Source organism: Melanotaenia boesemani, chromosome 8, assembly GCF_017639745.1.
Source record: "Melanotaenia boesemani isolate fMelBoe1 chromosome 8, fMelBoe1.pri, whole genome shotgun sequence".
Taxonomy (NCBI): Eukaryota; Metazoa; Chordata; class Actinopteri; order Atheriniformes; family Melanotaeniidae; genus Melanotaenia; species Melanotaenia boesemani.
The window spans coordinates 5,731,727-5,751,246 of NC_055689.1; the positions used below are offsets into that span (position 1 = coordinate 5,731,727).

At 37.6% G+C, this 19,520-nt stretch overlaps 1 protein-coding gene across 2 annotated transcripts in view; it reads left to right on the plus strand.

Annotated features, from left to right (window-relative positions):
* hfm1 (helicase for meiosis 1) overlaps nt 1-17,714 on the plus strand; it is a 25,437-nt gene extending 7,723 nt beyond the window's left edge. For both annotated transcript variants that reach the window (XM_041991565.1, XM_041991564.1), the window contains exons 9-40: nt 410-561; nt 701-778; nt 2,516-2,671; nt 2,759-2,959; nt 4,098-4,186; nt 4,276-4,319; nt 4,697-4,798; nt 5,178-5,323; nt 7,212-7,306; nt 7,434-7,567; nt 7,684-7,731; nt 7,839-7,919; nt 8,170-8,261; nt 9,603-9,709; nt 9,830-9,877; nt 10,799-10,896; nt 10,990-11,124; nt 11,388-11,473; nt 11,827-11,910; nt 12,405-12,562; nt 12,662-12,765; nt 12,894-13,079; nt 13,185-13,250; nt 13,375-13,496; nt 13,754-13,836; nt 13,969-14,066; nt 14,155-14,238; nt 15,823-16,116; nt 16,298-16,376; nt 16,467-16,572; nt 16,935-17,077; nt 17,259-17,714. In XM_041991565.1, coding sequence (XP_041847499.1) covers nt 410-561; nt 701-778; nt 2,516-2,671; nt 2,759-2,959; nt 4,098-4,186; nt 4,276-4,319; nt 4,697-4,798; nt 5,178-5,323; nt 7,212-7,306; nt 7,434-7,567; nt 7,684-7,731; nt 7,839-7,919; nt 8,170-8,261; nt 9,603-9,709; nt 9,830-9,877; nt 10,799-10,896; nt 10,990-11,124; nt 11,388-11,473; nt 11,827-11,910; nt 12,405-12,562; nt 12,662-12,765; nt 12,894-13,079; nt 13,185-13,250; nt 13,375-13,496; nt 13,754-13,836; nt 13,969-14,066; nt 14,155-14,238; nt 15,823-16,116; nt 16,298-16,376; nt 16,467-16,572; nt 16,935-17,077; nt 17,259-17,307 — 3,548 coding nt within the window. In that variant the 3' untranslated portion in view covers nt 17,308-17,714. The remainder of the gene's footprint in view (nt 1-409; nt 562-700; nt 779-2,515; nt 2,672-2,758; nt 2,960-4,097; nt 4,187-4,275; nt 4,320-4,696; nt 4,799-5,177; nt 5,324-7,211; nt 7,307-7,433; nt 7,568-7,683; nt 7,732-7,838; nt 7,920-8,169; nt 8,262-9,602; nt 9,710-9,829; nt 9,878-10,798; nt 10,897-10,989; nt 11,125-11,387; nt 11,474-11,826; nt 11,911-12,404; nt 12,563-12,661; nt 12,766-12,893; nt 13,080-13,184; nt 13,251-13,374; nt 13,497-13,753; nt 13,837-13,968; nt 14,067-14,154; nt 14,239-15,822; nt 16,117-16,297; nt 16,377-16,466; nt 16,573-16,934; nt 17,078-17,258) is intronic.
* Nucleotides 17,715-19,520: the final 1,806 nt, after the last annotated feature.

Here is a 19,520-nt window from a genome sequence, read left to right on the forward strand (position 1 = left end):
TGTCTTCCCACGTGGTTGTTTAAGAAATGAGAAGCTGAGGAGTGCATCAGTCGAGGTTAAAAAACTTGTTGCAGCTGAAACATCATCCATGCAGGAACTATCCAATGGGATGTTCTTACCTGTTTATATATTCTTAAATCCAAGTGGTGATTTGTTTGCTTTTGGATGGGCAGTGTATTACAACTGGGTGTTAGCTGTTGTTGTCTATCATCAGGGGAGGCCAGACAAATGGTACTATGATACAACACATCTAAATGTGATCACACTTTGAGGCTTTAGTTTTAGTTTAGTTTAGTTTTCCTTCAACTTCCATGTATACCTTATACAGCATTCACAGCATGCTGTAAGTTTTTAAAATAAACAATAGTTGACAGTATATCTTCCAGACAGACTTGTTTGTTCTCACCAGTGGCCCCCATCAAAGCTCTCTGCAGTCAGTGCTTTGAGAACTGGAAGAAGAAGTTTGGTCCTCTGGGGCTGAGCTGCAAGGAGCTGACTGGTGACACGGAGATTGATGACTTCTTTGAGATTCATGATTCCCACATCATCCTGACTACGCCTGTGAGTGATACTTCTCAGCATCTTAGTCAAACAAGTGCAGCCAAGATGGAAGTAGGAAAATGATGAAAAAAGTTTTGTTTGGTTTAATATCACTATGTGGATAATATTATGTATTTATACTTTACATGTGTTGCCTCAGGAAAAGTGGGACAGCATGACAAGGAAATGGAAGGACAGCTGCTTGCTGCAGCTAGTCAGACTGTTTCTTATTGATGAGGTCAGTGTTTATTTTTCTATTTTGAGGGTAGAATATATCTTTTCCATAGGATAAATCTGAAACACAATATTTACTAGTTGTGGCTAACCACCCATTCCTTCGTAAGGTTGGTCTACATTCAGCCAATTCCTTGTGATAACTTTTTTGCTTCACTCTTAGAAAAAGTCCGTAGAAAAACAGATAATGTCCTGGCAGAATATCGTCAGGACGTTTTACCATTAACTGTATGGGCAATAATCCAAAAAGAAAATTCTGTTCATAGTATAGGCCTATGCTCTGTTGCTTTCACAGAATGCCACCCCAATGAACGAAACAGAACGGTTGAGCCAAATTCAGCTTTATTTGTATAGCGCCACTTCACCAAAATGTCACTTTACTTACAAGTCAATATCAGCCAGTTCATAATAAATAGTAGCCTAGTTAAGTAAAACCAACAGATTGCATCGAATCTTGACTTCGATCCAACCCCCCATCCTGAGTATGCAAAAGGTGACAGTGAAAAGGAAAAACTGCCTTTTAACAGGAAGGAAAAACCTCTGGCAGCCACCTGCCTCCACCGGTTGGGGAGTAGAGGACAGCAAAGAGAAACCAACAAGCAACTTTTAGCCAGAAAGACCTGCTGAGAGAGAATACATTATTGATGCCAAATACGTTGATACATGGAAGATGAGGAGCAGAGATATGAAAAGGAAGAGCTCAGTGCATCATGGGACGTCCCTCAGCAGTCTGGGCCTATGGCAGCATAGCTAAGGGATGGCTAATCACTCACTCACTAATTATAAGATTTATCAAAATGAAGGTTTTAAGCCTGATCTTTAAGATAGAGAGGGAACCACAAGTAAACCTGCAGTCTGTTGGGAACATATGAGATCTTTGATATACAATGTAGTCTGGTCATGGAGAGCTTTATATGTGAGGAGAAGAATGTTAAATTCTGTCCTAGATTTAACAGGAAGCAGATGAAGAGAAGCTAAAACTAGAGAAAGATGATCTCTTTTGCTAGTTCTCTTCAGAACCAGATTGAGACTTTTCAAGGAATATTTGGAACAGCGCATTAATAAGAAATTGCAGTAATCCATTCTTGAAGTAACGAAAGCATGGACAAGTGTTTCTGCATCACTCTGAGATAGGATGTCCCTCATTTCTGCAACATTACGTAGATGGAAGAAGACGGTTCTAGAAACCTCTTTTATATGTGAGCCAAAGGACAAATCTTGGTCAAAAATAACTCCAAGGTTCTCACTGTAGTACTGGAAGCCAGATTGATGTCATCCAGATTAATTACATAGCTAATAATTTTATTTAAAAAAAAAATCTTTTTCCCAAGAGTTAAAACGAGTTAAAACTACTGTGAGAAGTAACAACAGAAAATTCCCTCAAATTTTTATGAACCTTTCTTAGAGTGTGGCAGTTAATTGCATATTCAGTAGTTTTCTAACATTAAAATGGCAATTTGTATGATTTACATCACTCGTACACGGATACAAGGTCAAAGGGAATGTTGACTCCAAATACATTCTCTATATGGTTATGGATCTCTTCCCAATAGGGTCTAGAAAGCCCATCTTTATGCTGACATGCATATCTATTATGGGAGTACTCAGAATCCAGAACTCGTCTTTCAGAGGAGGCACTTAGTTGTATTATTAAAGATATACACTGACAAAGCCAGGTTAACTTCATACTGTTGACTCTGATATTTCTAGAGTTTCCTGTAGGATGAAATCTGTTCCTCAGGTGCATGTTGTGAAAGATGCAACTCGTGGTGCCACCTTGGAAGTCGTGGTGAGCAGGATGAAGGCAGTTAACACCTACAGAACATTACAGAATCCAGACTCTGGAGTCTCAATGAGATTTGTGGCTGTATCAGCCACTGTTCCTAACATAGCTGATGTAAGTACCTGAGAGAAACGCTGATAACAAGACTCTGCTCCATCTTTCAGCCCTGAGGCTGATTCTTAAACACCTGTCTTTTATTAGATAGCAGACTGGCTGTCAAATGAGAGTGGACCGGCCACGTATCTGAATATGGACGAGAGCCACCGACCAGTTAAGCTTCGAAAGGTGGTGCTGGGCTTCCCCTGCAGCCCCAACCAGACTGAATTCAAATTTGACTTGTCTCTCAACTACAAGATGGCCAACATCATACAGACTTACTCAGACCAGAAACCTGCACTGGTGGTGCGTAAGAAAATAGTCCGAAAAGAGTTTATGTTTTATGAACCCTGGAGTGACAGTAGATCTGAAATAAATTAATTAAACTATTTTAATTTTAGATTTTATATCACTGAATTCACAAGATACTATTAATTTGCACCGGTTTTTATTATGTTAGCATCTTTTATTTCATTTGTACATTGTTAATAGAGCGAAGCAGGCTTTTTTCACCTTGGGGCCATGGTAATTTCCCTCTTGGATAAATTAATTTTATTCTTTTTTACTTGGTGCACTCTGGGTAGCTGTGATTCTTTTTAGTAACACAAGTACACCTGGAAATGTGATTTGTGCACCGACAGCATGCTGGTTTAGCTGTGCATTTTGATGTGTCATGGATTATGCAAAAGAAGGAGTATAAACTGTCGTCTCGGTCTCTCTTCTTCATGTCTCCTTATCCACCCTGCTGTTTTCTTATTATTCACATACTTATGCTTTATGCGTAAATCACCAAGGACGTTGTTTGTGTTTGTCAGGAGGCAAGACTCAAAATATCTCCTGTTACCAGGGCAAAGGAGAAATGAATAAACAGAGGCCTCAAGTCTAAATAACTGTTTTTACAAACCTTCCTGCTGATCTTCAGCAGACATTATTAACATTTGTTGACTTTTTTAGATGACAGTTTAGTTTGATTCAGTTTTAGCAAGTGGCACTGATACTTTGACAAAATGTGGATATTGGTGCAGGCCATGGCTTTGTTTCTGACCTGACCCACCAACACAGACCCTTTGTGGATGATTTGACAATCACAGCATGCTGTCAATATTTTAAAAACCCAAGTCGGGTTTTCAGTAGTGTGAAGAGGAGCCAGGCCTCCTTCAGTGTAGACCATGGTGTCGGTATGAAGGTTTTTTTATTTTAATTTTATAAATGACCTAAAAGATGCAATGAATAACACGTGAATCAGCAAACTACTCGAAGAAAATAAATGGTATCTTTAGTACTAATTTAATATTTTATCCTTCTATGTTCACTAAAGATATATATTTTTTCTTAGTAGTTCAATATAATTTAACAAAATTGTGATGTTATAAGTAGGACTGATAACTCTTTCAGTTTATGTTTCCTCTCTGTCAGATTATGTAAATATATTTTTTTCCTACAGTTTTGTTCTACGAGGAAAGGAGCTCAGCAGTCAGCTGCAGTTCTGGCCAAAGATGCTCGATTCATCATGAGCATTGAACACAAGCAAAGGTACACAGCTGGCTTATCAACTGTGTCCTGCTTAAGCTAGCACAACCTTTTATCTCAATATTATAAGCTTGTTCTGCTTGACTCTGCAGATTAATGAAATATGCAAACTCTATTCTGGATTCAAAACTAAGAGGTAATACATCACAGTTATTTATTAACCCTTTTTAAACACACTAGCACAGTCATTTAGCAGATGATACACAGTATGACAAAAAACTTGTTGACGTTCAGGCTTCAAACAGTTGGCATTGGCCCTTTAACTTTAGTTTCTCTTTTTATTTTATTTTTTTTTACATTGTTTGTCTCTAAGTAAAGAAAAAAAATGGTCCACCAAAACTGCTTGTCAGTTTGATAATTAAGACTAAGACTAGTCTGCACAGAGCTCTGACCTCAACCCCATCCAACATTCCTCTTTGTAATTACAGACTCAGAAATTCAGACATGTAGCAGCTGAAGTCTTAATTACTTTGTCAGATGTATAACAAACTTTGTGTTGTTCTTGCCATCCAGATCTGGTGATGTTAGGAGTTGGTTACCATCATGCAGGAGTTGATTTGTCTGATAGGAAGCTGATAGAAAAAGCCTTCACCCTGGGAGACCTGCCTGTCCTCTGTGAGGCCAAATCCAGTTTCAAACAAGGCTGTGAAATCATTTAATGTCCAAAATACTAAAAGGTTGCATCTTAAAAAGTGTCAATTTTCAGTCAAGTCAGTTGGGACATTATTTAAGCTAATCACAATTTTCAATATTTGCTAATCATAAGTAACAAATAAGATATGGTAGTGTCTTTCTCTTATATTTTCTTCCTTTTAAGCTTAAATCCACCCATACTGACACATCTCTAAAGGAATGGCCGGGAAACGTAGCTCATGTCTCTGCAAAAGAAAAAAATAAAGAAAACCTTGCAATATGCTGGTATATTCTAAATTAAGGTTTTATTTTATTGCATAGAGGCTGAATTAGTGCTGTCTGGATCTTTTTGCTCCCCCAGTTACTACCAGGACTCTGGCCATGGGTGTAAACCTGCCAGCTCACCTGGTGGTGATTAAGTCCACAATGCAGTATGTTGCGGGCTCCTGTGAGGAGTACAGCGAAGCTGACATGCTGCAGATGATAGGCCGAGCCGGACGACCCCAGGTAAGAACACAATATCCGTTTTTTTAATCTGAGCTTTATTTAACCGGGAAAATCTCATTAAGATCACAAACCTTTTTTTTAAGGGAGACCTAGTCAAGCTAGGCAACAACAAATGCAACACAGTTACAAAATTACACAGTTAAACAAATAAACAGATATGAAGACGAAATATTACATTTACAGATTGTATAAAACAGGTGCACGTAGTGGTATCGGCCTCAAGAACTCTTAAGATTCAAAAGAAATCAATTAAACCAGCATTTAAAAGATGCAAAGTGGATAAAATCCTGGACAAAAGCAACAAATGATCTTGCTGACCTATTATTGCCTTATACATGAAGGAATACCAATGACTGTTAGGCTGGATGGGCACAGCATCCGAGAGTATAACTCACCGCGGCGTACTGATGTCTTTGAATTTGTAATAAACCTCAATCATTTGAAGACATTGGTTAGAAGCGCTCATGTACACAAGAGCTCCGAATTCCATAAAATTACCGGCCAATCACAGTTTCATGAACTAGTTCTAAGTTCAGTTCTTACTGGTTAATATGAATATTTCACGTTAAGAGTTCACCATTTCAATTTTCAGTTAGTTCAAAGTTCAGTTCATTTATTTACTTTAGGTTAGAAGAGAGAACGAAAAGCTTGACTTGGGGAAAAAATAATGAAAGTGTTTCTTGCACTGAGATCAGTTATACTTGATCTTAAATACTACCATACAAAATAGATCTGCACATGGAACAAATGTGTGGAGAAAGGACCAAAAATAACTTTTTCAGTGTAACAGAAGTTTATTTTTGTTAAACAGCTATTCTTAGCTTACCTCTTCCCTAAATTTAAAGCAAGAAAATATTGCTGCAAAGTGTAGAAAGATTATAGATATCTTCTTTCACTGAACAGATGCTTCAACTCCACGTTTCTTTTCAAGTTAAAAGTTAATGAAGCTGACATTCTAATTTGATTTTTAAGTGCATATGGACATAATTTGTTCAGAAATGTAAAATTTAATTCGACATTATGTAATATTCCTGTAAATAACCATAAGCAGCGTCTGCAGCGCCTCTTTTTCCACCTGAACTTTTTTAAAGCAGGACTGTACTGGCGCAGTGCATCATGGGTAACGTAGTGTGACGTAGGTGAAGTGCAGGGCAAATGTAAGCAGTGACTGTTGCTGGACCTCACAAAATTCTTTATTTGCAAATACAAACGAACATGTTCAATGAACGTGGTTTTTTAAATTCGTTTCTGCACAACGCTGCTCTCATCATTGTGTTTTCCAGCAAGGAACAAAGCAACTTACTAACCACTTACTAACCATACTAGTTGTCTCCATGATCCGACTGCCACCACATTTCTGTTTCAGGTAGCAGCTCGTAAACGACTCCACACACACACGCAGCACCCAGCGAAGGGGCAGATGAGACGTCAGTGAACTGTGTTGTCATGAAACACAGTGGTTAAACTGTGTTAAACAAATAAAAAACAAAATAAAAAAATCTTAAAATGAATTCTTTTGCATTCTTTGGCACGTGATTGGCCATTCGGTGTGTTTATCTAAGTCCTCCGCTTGCCTGCCGAGCAGCACCGGCTAAAGATTGAGCTCTGCAGACGGGAGTCGACTCTTCTCGTTTGCTTCAAAAATGCGTCTCTAATTCATGACCTACCAAAATGGCTAGTGAATTTTTATTTATACCCACCACATTTATTTTTAACCTGCATTTGGCAGGCAGGCAGGTATTAATTTAGAGCCCTGTATAAGTGTGAACCACCTCTATTTAATTTGCCTTGAGAGATGGAATCAATTACAATTGGTTTGATGGAATTTCAGTTATAGATGTTTATAAATATTCATACCAATAAAAATGTACTTTCTGCTCTCCTGTAGTTTGACACATCGGCCACTGCAGTGATTATGACCAAGGCTCAAACCAGAGACAAGTACATGAAACTTATGAATGGGATAGAGATCATTGAGAGCAGGTAGTACTGTGACAGCCTTGTTTCTCTTTCGCTTTGCTTAATCTGTCAATTTTCCCCACATTAACTAATACAGTAAAGAGAAATAATACTGTTGTACATGAGCTAACAGTATAATCTGTATCCCAAGCTTACATGGACACCTAGTGGAGCACCTGAATGCTGAGATTGTTCTCCACACCATTAGCAATGTCAACATGGCTCTGGACTGGATACGCAACACCTTCCTCTACATCAGAGCCTTGAAGAACCCCACACACTATGGTGAACCCCAAACCCAAATCAAACAAAGTCACATGCCAGCATTAGTGGCTGCCCTGTGTGGTGTAGCTAAATGTCTGTGGTCAGCTCTTCATTTCTTTCTTTATTTTTCTTTTTAGGTTTCTCTGCCAGCTTGGACAGATGTGGTATCGAAGGAAAACTGCAAGGTGAGTACCAACTGTCTCTCCTGCTGGACTAGCACGTTGCTAGTATGAACGCTCACATACTGTTAACATTATTCCTCTGTTTACGTTTACGTTTGTTTATTTTGTAGAGCTATGTCTAAAGAACCTGAACGCTCTGTCTTCTATTGATTTGATCAGCATGGATGAAGACATCAACATCAAACCAACAGGTATGTTATTAGTGTAAATGAATGACTGGACTCTATTATTATTATTACTATTATTATTATTATTGTTATTATTATTATTATTATTTTTTTTTTTTAATTATTATTATTATTATTATTGTTATTATTATTATTATTTTTTATTTTTTATTATTATTATTATTATTATTATTGTTATTATTATTTTTTATTTTTTTTATTATTATTATTATTATTATTATTGGTAAAATGGTGCTTTTCTTGTTCCTGACAGAGGCTGGAAGGCTGATGGCTAGATACTGCGTTGCCTTTGACACCATGAAACAGTTCTGTGGACTGGCTGGGACTGAAACTCTGTCTGATCTGGTAGGTTTACTTTACTAATGAATTTGAGGAACATCAACATTTTGTAATGTTAATATGGGAATAATTGTATGTATATCATTAATAATTTTTTTAAATCATGTTCTATGAAGTAGAAAACAACAGTCAGTCATACTAGTCATGTTATAAGTAGTCAGTTTTAAGTTTAGCTTAATTTGTAAAGCCCCAATTCACAACAAAGTCATCTCAAGGCACTTCACAGACATGATCAATTCAAGCCAGTTCATTGTGATCCAATTAAAACACAGCTGTCCAGTTTGTATTAACAGTGTTTAAACAAGTCAGTTCATATAAAGTAATTGTTTAGCTCAGGAAAATGTAGCAATTTAGCAATGGATGTTTTATTTTTAAGGATTAGATGTGTTTTTCATCATGGGAACTTGCTTTGTGGAAAAAAGTAAAAACTTCTTGTTCATGTTTAACTGAAAAGAAAAAAACTCAAACCAGCAGAACTGGAAAATGAATGAGGAAAGCTGGAACACGATGAGCTGGCTGACTCTATGGATGGATTTGAGAGTGTGGGAAAAGGCCAGGAAAAGTGTGGGACAAATGAGAACTGGTGATTTTAAAGGTCTAGGTTTTATGTAATATTAAACTGATTATTACATCTAAAATGATCATCTGATGTAAAAAGAAAAACCAAAGTGAAGGTCAGTTAATACAAAATGTTTGGCTTGCTCTTTCTGTCATCAGTCTGATTAAAACTATAATCATTTGACAGCCCTACTTTTTAGTTTTTATACGCTGTACGACATAAAGCATTGTGTTGCACTAGAAATATTATATTCATTTCCTTTGTAATACTGATTTCACCCACCTGTATTTATCCATTAATGCTGAGCAAACCAATCAGCTGCTGAAGCACCAAAACCAGGATTCAGATAAAGCTGAGGTTGTTTTCGGTCTCACACATGCTTCTCTAGGTTGTATTACTGTGGCTCCCAGTACTAAAATTAGGAAAATGTTTGACCAGGACTTTTTTTCTTTACATATAAAAGAATGTAGGAATGAATATAAATGAATTTCTGGAGCAATGTTTTTTTTACCTGCACAACATTTCCAAGATCAGAAGCATCTTATTCCAAAGCAATGCAGAAAATTGATTCATGCATTCATCACATCCAGAATTGATCACCTGCTTTAATTCTTGTGTTTTTATTTATTTTTATTTCTTCTTTTAGTACTATGAATAATATTTGTATTTACAAGTTGATTTTTTGAGGGAAACATTTTGTGGTTCATTTATGTTTGAAAGGTACTGTATAAATAAAGTTGGTTTGATTGCAGTGTGTGCATCCAGATCAAAATTGTTTCTGTGGGCAGATCAAGCTGGTGTCAAAGAGCAGAGAGTTCAGCGACATCCAGCTGAGAATGAACGAGAAGAAAGCTTTAAACACTTTGAACAGGGACAAGAACAGGAGCACCATCAGGTCAGAGACATTTACATCAGCATCAGCAGCTTCATCTTCATCACATCCATTTTTAACTGTAGACAAAATGATTTAGAAAAACACGAGACACTGTAAGTTAAATTTGTATGTACTTTTCAGATTTCCTCTTGAGGGAAAGATCAAAACCAGTGAGATGAAAATAAACTGGTGAGTTATTCTGTATATTACTGACATCCTAGTGGTTTTACTGTAGACTGCCCACTGCGCATGCATGATAGAGACTCAGCATCATTGTGTGTGTGTAATACATGATTTGTAAACTGCGTAAACCATTTTGTGTGTAACTGGTAAGTGTACGATTAAATGCACATCCAGAAAATATGCACCCAAAATAAATTTACACATTACAAATAAAAAAATCCTCAAAGATTAAAATTTTACACACAATTTTTTTTACCTTCATCCTCACATATGTAATTGTTTCGTGCACAAGGGGTACTGCTGGGAGCCTCACAGCTTATAACGGAGTTTAACCAGGACGAAATATCAGGATGTTAGTCTTTAATTTCAGTGTATTAAAGCTCCCACCTCGGCTCTGGTTAAACTGGTGTGAACGCTTTTCTGTGTAAAAGCATCTTGTGATGCTCCCAGAAACGTTAAAAGAGTCTAAAAATCCCTTGTGCATTGTGAACTGATCTGTGTGTAAAATCCTTTTTGTCCGTGTGTATCAAACGATTCCTACACACATTTAATTATTTACATCTAGGAGCCTTTTTTAACACAAAACTATTACATTTGTGAGGTTAAAGGTAAAAACATTGTATGTAAAATATTATTATTTGTGCATTTTTGTGATTTGTGTGTTATACATCTATTTTGTGTGTGTATTTTCTGGATATTTAAACAAAAGTTACGCACAAAGTGGTTTACACAGTTTACAAATGATATATTACACATACACAATGACGTACTTCCATTCATCCATTTTCTACACCTCTTAGTCCACTTCAGGGAAGCTGGAGGCTATCCCAGCATTTAGCCGGTGAGAGGCAGCTACACCCTGGACAGGTCTCCAGTCCACCGCAGGGCACAGTGACATACATGTGATTCATATTTTTTATCCTGCAGCTTGATTCAGGCTCAGTTGGGCTCCATCTCACTTCAAGACTTTGGACTAACACAGGACACAACAAAGATCTTCAGGATCGGGATGCGTATCAGTAAATGTATGTGTGTCAATGACTAATGACAGAAATACATCAACCCTGCATTTTTTTTTTTTTTTTACAAAACTTGAAGTTGTGTTGTGATTCCAACAGGCTTGTCAGAGTTTCTGAGTCAGGGATCCAAGACAGTTTTTTCTGCTCTGCTCAACTCCCTGATCCTGGCAAAGTGCTTTAGAGCCAAAATCTGGGAAGATTCACCCTTTGTTTCCAAACAGCTGGAGAAGATAGGTGGATAATAATATTTAAGATTCAAGATTTAGATTCAAGATCTTTATTGTCATTATGCAAGTACAACGAGTCTCTCGGCTTAAGCACACATAAATAAGAAAATAGAAACATAATATTTAGCTAGTATTTACCTATTTACTGTATCCATATAGCATAAAATAGGACTACATTACTAGTGGTTTCTTTATCTGCCAGTAAACCTACTATATTCCATCCACCAGAAATGCCTGTGTCACTATTTGAAACTAACACTGTGATTTTAGGTCAGACTTTGTCAACTGCGATGGTGAACGCTGGACTCACTACTTTCAGTAAAATAGAGGAAACTAATGCCAGAGAACTGGAACTGGTCAGTCTGTCTAATTTCTCTTCATAAACTTCTTTGAATCATTTGGATTTAAAATTCAACATTTTTTTGTGTTATTTTCAGTTTTTGTTGTAAAAAGTCCTTTTGAAGAAAGTTTCACCACCTAAAACATCTGCTCCTGTTTTTTTAAACTCTGCTATGGCAGTACGTCCCTAACCTTGTAGTTTTGTTAAATCTGCTGATTAGAAATCATAAATTATTGGTAATTAAATCACTTTGTTGAAAGTTTTGTGTTTATGTTCAGCCTTACCTGCAGAAACAGATGGTCAAATGCAAGATAAGTCCAGCTATAACAGTCAGATTTAACCTTGGAAAACCCTGTTTCCTCTATTCAGATTCTCAACAGACATCCACCGTTTGGAAACCTAATCAGAGAATCTGTAGTTCATCTCCCAAAGTATGAAATCACTGTAGAGCAGGTGAATATCATAGCAAACATTTATTTTTATTTAGTTGATTAGCTCTTATTGTGTGTAACATATCATGTTTTTTTACATAATATATTGTTTAAACACTATTTGATATGACATTTTATTACATTGCTGTTTATTATTTTCTTTCTTTCACAAAATCAGGTCATGTCAAGCTCTGAAAACAGAAAAAATTGAAACAAAAAGCAATAAAAATGAGTTAATTTTAAAAAAGAACATTTATTTTCTTAACTGAAAATAGATCAAACATTTTTCCTGCACATTTTTCATATCTGAATGGTCTTGACTCCCTAAAATCATCCTAAAATCTGAAAACTATAGTTTAGCTTTTATGAGAAAGCCAGATTATGAGCCCACAGGAGAAAATATTTTTTGTCATGAATTTTGTCTCATTTGGAAGCCAGGTTAGGATTTTGGCTACTGCACAGATGTATGCCACATCTGTAGTGAACTAAAGCTCTGTTGTTTGTTGTACGCTGTAGCTTCCTCGGTACAGCAGTGCCACCGCGGAGATCGTGGTGAAGGTAAACCTGAAAAACCAAGTACAACTGCTGTGCAGGAGAACGGCTCCAGACCATCACTATGTCTCTCTGATCATTGGCAACTCTGACAACAGCGTAGTCTTCCTGCAGAGACTCATGTGAGGGGAAAAATGGCCCGTGTTCTGAAGGTTTTTTAGTATTTGTTTTCTGTGAAGAGTCCTTAATTCGGAACAGAGACTTTTGTTTTTTGTTTGCAGGGACTCGTTGCTGCTGAAGTGTGGTTCCTGGTCGAAAAAGATAGATGTGACAAAGGCATCGAAAGGAGAGAAAATCAGCGTCCATCTCATTAGCTCAGAATATGGTAAACCACAGCAACATGTTTGGACGGTCGCATGAAAAACAAAACAAAACAAACTAAATGGCTAAATTCCACAGTTATTAGTTGTAGAATTGTTAAACTGTAGATTTGGGCCTTTTCCTCTTCTGCAGTGGGATTGGACATCCAGCAGAGCTTCACAGTGTACTACTCTGCAGCCAGGAAGTTTGGGACTGACTTTCCATACAACATAACGGACCTTCCTCCCGCACAGAGACATCATCGCTCTGCCCTGACCCTACAGTCTACAAATCAGGCTGCAGCTCAGAAGGAGAAGGAACTGCTCATTAAAGACGAAGGCAACATACTGTAGTTTGCTTGCTTCCACCGATTTTGTTGATACCACAATGTGTGATTGTTTATATTGAGGCAGATGCTTGACTTCTTCCCTTGTCCTCAATCAGATTCAGGCAGCAGAAGACAGTGCAACCACTTCTGCAAGAATAAGAATCAGTGTGCTCATGACTGTTGTGAGTATCCGTCTTTCACTGCGTATCAGGGCTTGAATTGAAGTGTCAAGCTCTGCAGTAGTTCGTGTTGGTCTTTTTCCTTCAGTCAGAGCTCTTACATGAACAGTTTGTGTCGCCTCTTCAGGTAAAGTAGGTGTAACTGTGGGACGGAGATCAGCCAACCAAGAATCCACTTTCTCATCCTACCTGAGTGACCTGAGAAGCAGGTGTGACACACTTGTACAGACCCCTGTCAAACGACTCAAGGTGAGCAAGATTTTGACTCCTTGTACCTTGCATCTTATTTTCATAACAATTTGGACCTTTTTAAAGTGTTGCCTTGCTCAGGTTGTGTGATATAAAACTAACCTGATCTGCACATCACAGCTGTTAGATCTGCAGAAACTGACGAGTCACTGACATAAGATGCGATTACTACTGCACAAAATGGCAAATATAATTACCAAAGCTTCCATTTTTATGTACTTCTGAGCTGTTTAAAGTCCTTTGTTTTAATTCCTCAGATGAAAATGAGTGAGGAGTCTTTACCTGTCAGCATGCAGGAGTTTGCTTACAAACCCAAAGCAACACTTCCCTCTGTCTCCTGGTATTTACACATTTTTAAAAAGTCATTTTTGCTTTTTTAAAGAATGTATTCTTAATTGCGTAGACTTGAATAGGCTTATTAGCAGCTGCCACATTTCATATTTCTTTATGTTCTGTAATATTTGGTGTGAAGGTGTGGCGTGACTCACTATAACACTTCAGAGTTCGACCTGACTGCTGATGACTGCACTCAACTGTCAGACACAGTTTGTCTATGTAATCCTGATCGAGGTAAACGAGCTGCACAAACTCTAAACTTCAGATGTTCCTTATGATTTTAAAGGTTTAACATTAATAAGACCCTTTGATTTGTTTACAGATCCAGATGTCTATGTGGAAGATGAAAACGAGATGATGGCAGAGTCTCCTCACATCTCTGCTGCTCCACATGTTCAGCAACAAAGTATTTGGTCAAACTTCATTAAATGTGAACTTAGGGGCTAAATAATGGATTAAATAATGTGTGACTGCAAATTTATCCTTTTGAACTTAATTTTTGTGGAAAATTTGTAAAAAATAGTTTGCATAGATAATAGGCTAGAGCAGTGGTTGCACCGTTGTGACCCACGTGTAGAATATTTTTTCAGATCTCGTTGGATTGCATCTCAAGTTGGCCGAACCAGTAAAATAACAGCATAATAACCTATAAATAATAAAAACTTCCCTTTTTTCTCTTTATTTTATTTCAGGTAAAGACGATAATTTACTTGTAAAGAAGTACAAGTAAATTATAAAACATGGACATTTATTCAACTATCCTTCAAATTTCAAAGTTTAGTTTCAACAATACTTTGACTCAGTTATAGATATAATAACAATTTTTACTTTATTAATTTCAATGTGGAAATTCAGCTCTGCGTTTGACCCATCTCTAGACCTACTAGAGAGCAGAGGGCTGCCATGTTTCGGCGCCCGGGGAGCAGCTGGGAACGCCTTGCTCAAAGGCTCTCAGTGGGTCCTCTCTGTTGCGCTGCGGGGACTCAAACCTGGGTTCTCCTGGAGCTAGGCAGACCTGGATCTGGGAGAACCAGGCAAATATAATCTACATTTATACTTTTATAAAAATATGTAGTAATTTATAAAATCATTCTTATATCTTTTATTCAAAATTTGTTAATGAAAGTGATCAGTTTTATATATTTTGATAAATTTTATCCATATATATTTATTATATTTTATTATATACATGATTTCTGTTACTTAAGTAATGTTTAACTTATGTAACTTATTTTTTATTTTATTTCCATCCATCCATCCATTTTCTGCCGCTTATCCGGAGTCGGGTCGTGGGGGCAGCTGCCTAAGCAGGGAAACCCAGACTTCCCTCTCCCCAGCCACGTTCACCAGCTCATCCGGAGGAATCCCGAGGCGTTCCCAGGCCAGCCGAGAGATGTAGTACGTCCAGCGTGTCCTGGGTCTTCCCCGGGGCCTCTTTCCGGTGGGACGTGCCCGGAACACCTCACCAGGGAGGCGTCCAGGAGGCATCCCAACCAGATGCCCGAGCCACCTCATCTGGCTCCTCTCGATGTGGAGGAGCAGCGGCTCTATTCTGAGCCCCTCCCGGATCACCGAGCTTCTCACCCTATCTCTAAGGGAGAGCCCGGCCACCCTGCGGAGAAAACTCATTTCGACCGCTTGTATTCGCGATCTCGTTCTTTCGGTCACTACAGACGAAAAATATTTAATCAATTTACATTTACACATTTTAATATTTACTAATTTACTTGTTCAGTACAACTTACAAATCAACATGCATCTCCAAAATCAAAATAATTGTCTCACGTCTCCCCTGGAGTGTCCTCCAGTACACCAAGGGCTTTGTGGACCCCCTTTGAGAAACACTGGGCTTCAGTGCATTAAGGTTTAAAGCCTTTGCTTTAGAGAAATTCAAAAGCCACCAACATATTTCAGAAGATCTTATATGAGTAGAATTTGATTCTATAAAAGTGAAAAGCAAAGTATCATTTTCAAATTCTTCTGTTCACAGGTTTGCCAGTGTGGGTGATCCCAGAAACAAGTCGAGGCTACCAAAGCTCCCAACAGCGTCTGAACCAGCTCAGCTCATCTTACTCTAAAGGGTCCTCCACAACGTCAGAGCAGGGAGCCCTCTGCAGACATGCTTCATCTCTCCGAATACCAGCTGTCAGCTTTGATCTCGGAAATGAATGGGATGACTGGGGGGACTTTGATGAAGAGAACTTGCTGCATGCCAGCGAGACATCATTAGACCCGTGTAAAACTCAACCTCAGATCCAGCAGAGTGTTGAACAAAGCATTTCAGGTAAAGTGAACTTAGAGTTTGTTTAATCTGTTCATTGATTGTCAACTTTTTCTCACTAGTTTCTCATTCCAACACATGCACAAGATTGTTTTTAAGTATTTTTTGTAACCGGTATGATTATTTTGGACTATATCTCAAGCTCTGAATTAGTTTTGACAAACATACGTTCTGTTTTGTGCAGGGCATGCTGCTGCATCTGCACAGGAATTCATTAGTTCACAAGCCAAACCCTGTATGACCACTGTCATTACACCACCGAGGTAAGGCCAGGCATCAGTCAGATGTAAGTTTAACCTTTAACAGTATGTGTGCAAAATAACAGATAAATACCATCATTTTTTATATTTTAGTTTGATTTTAGCAAGTGGTAGTCCTGAAATCAGGAAAGTGGGACCTTCTCCAGTCAGTAAGACTTTCACACCACAGGAGAGAGTCACACTCAACTGGAATAAAAAGGTGTGTGTGTCCACGTTCTTTTACATATACTGTATATGTGTCTGACTTGCAGGTTAAGGCATATGATTTATTTTTATCTGATTAATTCATTTTATTTACTATTATTTGTGTATTTTTTATATTATTTATTTATCTTTTTCATTTGTTTATTGTTATTATTTAATATTTCATTATATTTTTTTTTCTTTTAACTATTTTGTCATAAATTCTTGCTGTATTTGTTTTATTTTCATATAGTTGTAGGTGTTAAGTGGTTAAGCTTAATCAAGCTCAGACTAAAACTGTATGTTTGTTGTTTCATTTATGGTCTTAGTGAAATTATGTGTTACACATGTTGGCTGCATCTCTTCTTCTTGGTGCAGAGAACAGGTATTTTCAGAGAGGGGATTCTGGCAAAGTCAGCAGAAACTCCTCCAAAACCTCCTCATGGGTCACAGGATACCAGAAGGTTGGACTTCTTTCTCACAAGCAGCCCAGCCAACACCAGCTCTTCTCTCAACAAGAGGTAAGAAAGAAGAAAATATGATTATAATTCTTTACTTTAGCTCAGTTTAAGATTTATCTCAGTAGATAATATCAATTATCACTATGGTTTAACTAAATGTTTTTTCTGTGATTAATGGAAACCATTTCCCTCTCTCTCTTTTCCTCCTTCTTCAAAAAATACACTGTATGTTTTAAACCAGCAGCAAAGAGAACGAAGCTTTTCTCGGCATATTTGATGGTATATTTTAGAACCATTGTTGGTCTTCCTCTGACATAAAGGTCCATAATATTCCTGTGTTTATGCTTAATTTTTTCTTTGTTTAAATCTGTTTAAATTGTTATATCTGTAATAAACTAAATTAGATTATAGGGCTGTAGAATATGCTGTGAATTCTTGTTATCATATATTTATATTGTAAATGAAATAAGTTATGTATGTTATCCTTGCTGTGAATACCATTCATTGGTTGGTTTCAGTAAGTACTGGTGTGATAGCTGCCAAATATTTTGGGTCACTAAGTAGATGTGTTATTGGATAAACAGTCAGATTCAACATTAACTGTTTGGTGTGACCAAACTTTATTTGATTTTTTTTCCTTACTGTTTTACCATTTTTACTGTATTTGTCACAGTTCAGAAATAAATATGGATGTTTGCATCTGTTCTGCTTTAAGTCTTTTCTTACTGATTCAGATCAGGGAATGGGAACGTGACGACACTAGCGCTGCGGTGGCTGATGGAAAAAATAGCCATTGTTGGAGGCCACTCGTGAGGCGCTGTAATTGACAAGGAATGAACTTGTTGCATAGTGGGTTGAAACATATGATCGACGGTAAAAAATAACAAACTTTTTATTCTTTTCCTACATGGAAATAAAAAAAACAAGGGATTGTTGTGTCCGAAGTAACAAGGAGGAGGCAGATGGCGTGGATATCCACCGTGAGACACAAGGACGTAAATTTATTAAGCTGGTTGAAAGTATGCTCAAGGCCTTTTTATTCTGGTAAGTGTAAACATTTCGCTCAATGAGATGATTTTGTGCTTATTTTGTTCTGTGTCCAAGTCAGTTAACAGTAGGTTCCTCAGCATGTTTTTAACTTTGCACCATTCAACAAAACAAGCAGGCTAAGGAAGGCTAGTTCAAACACTTTGTGATGAATGAATAGGACCCAAACAGCACTCAACCGAGCTGTTCTGAGAAACTGGATGTAACCCAGCCAGAATGAGAGCTATTTTAGAGCTATTCTTATCACTGTGTCTGTGAATAAAGCCTAACAAATTCTCCTAATAATCCCTATAAGGGTGTTTCTCACATTAGATCAGGTGGACTGACAAACAGTCTCATCTGATGCATTCACAGTCCTCTTGATTATAATAATCTGCCTTAATGTGTATACTTTTCCCACCCTGTTGATGAACGAGCACATGAGATGGAGGAGTCACATCCAGACTGGGCTCCAACCCTGCATCTGGGTCACTCTGAAGGCTAAAACAAACAATGAAGCATGAATGAAAATGAGACAGATGGGAATCCAAGCGGAGGCATGAGCTGTAGAAGAGGAGCATGAACATCAAGAAGACGCAGACGCTGTAGAAGAAGGGTTAGGAGAACAGACAGAAATGGATGAACCAGCTGCTTACAGAGAGAGAGCAGAAAGCCAGTTCTGTGTGCAAAGCAATGCAAAAGTCTTTTACAAGAAAATAGGAAGTTTAGATCTGAATTAAACAAGTTAAAGATGGGTGAGGAATTTTTCAAAGATAATACAGAGAAAGTACGGTATTACACTGGACTCCTGTGTTTTGCCATTTTGTTGTCAATTTTTACCAGTTAAACCATTCCTGCAAATAAGTTATCGCAATTTCAAATGGTTTTACTGACACTCATTTGTCTTAGGCTTGATCTTCCACTGCAGCATCTTTCTTTAATGAGTCACGTAAAACTCCACACCATAGATGTGTTGCATGCACCTCCCTTGTTGTACTGGCCTGAGAGACACTGCTTACAGGCCACAGTGCCACATCAATTTTAGGAAGCTTTTGGAAAGCGAGGTGCAATTATTGATATGAAATATGCACTGAAAGGCCATCAAATTTAAAAGCACATGCACAATCCTTTTCCCACTACAAAGGTACACACACAAATACCTGGTAGGAATCACACCCCAAGGCCAAATCTCTTATTTCAAAAAGTGGGCGAGCCTCCGACATGTAACAGAGAATTACATGGGTGTGATGCCAATGCCTGTACACACAAACATTAATATTTGTAGGGGTGCTTCTGTACATTCTATTGATAGATAGAAGCCAGTGTGTTGGCTTTAACTGAAATGACAATATATAACTATCTTTACCCTGAGTAAGTGAAATGAAAGAAAATTTGAATGACAGAGGGAAACTGTACTGTTGTAGTTTTATTTTCCAAATAATCTTTACCCTGAGTGACAATGTCAATGTACACTTCG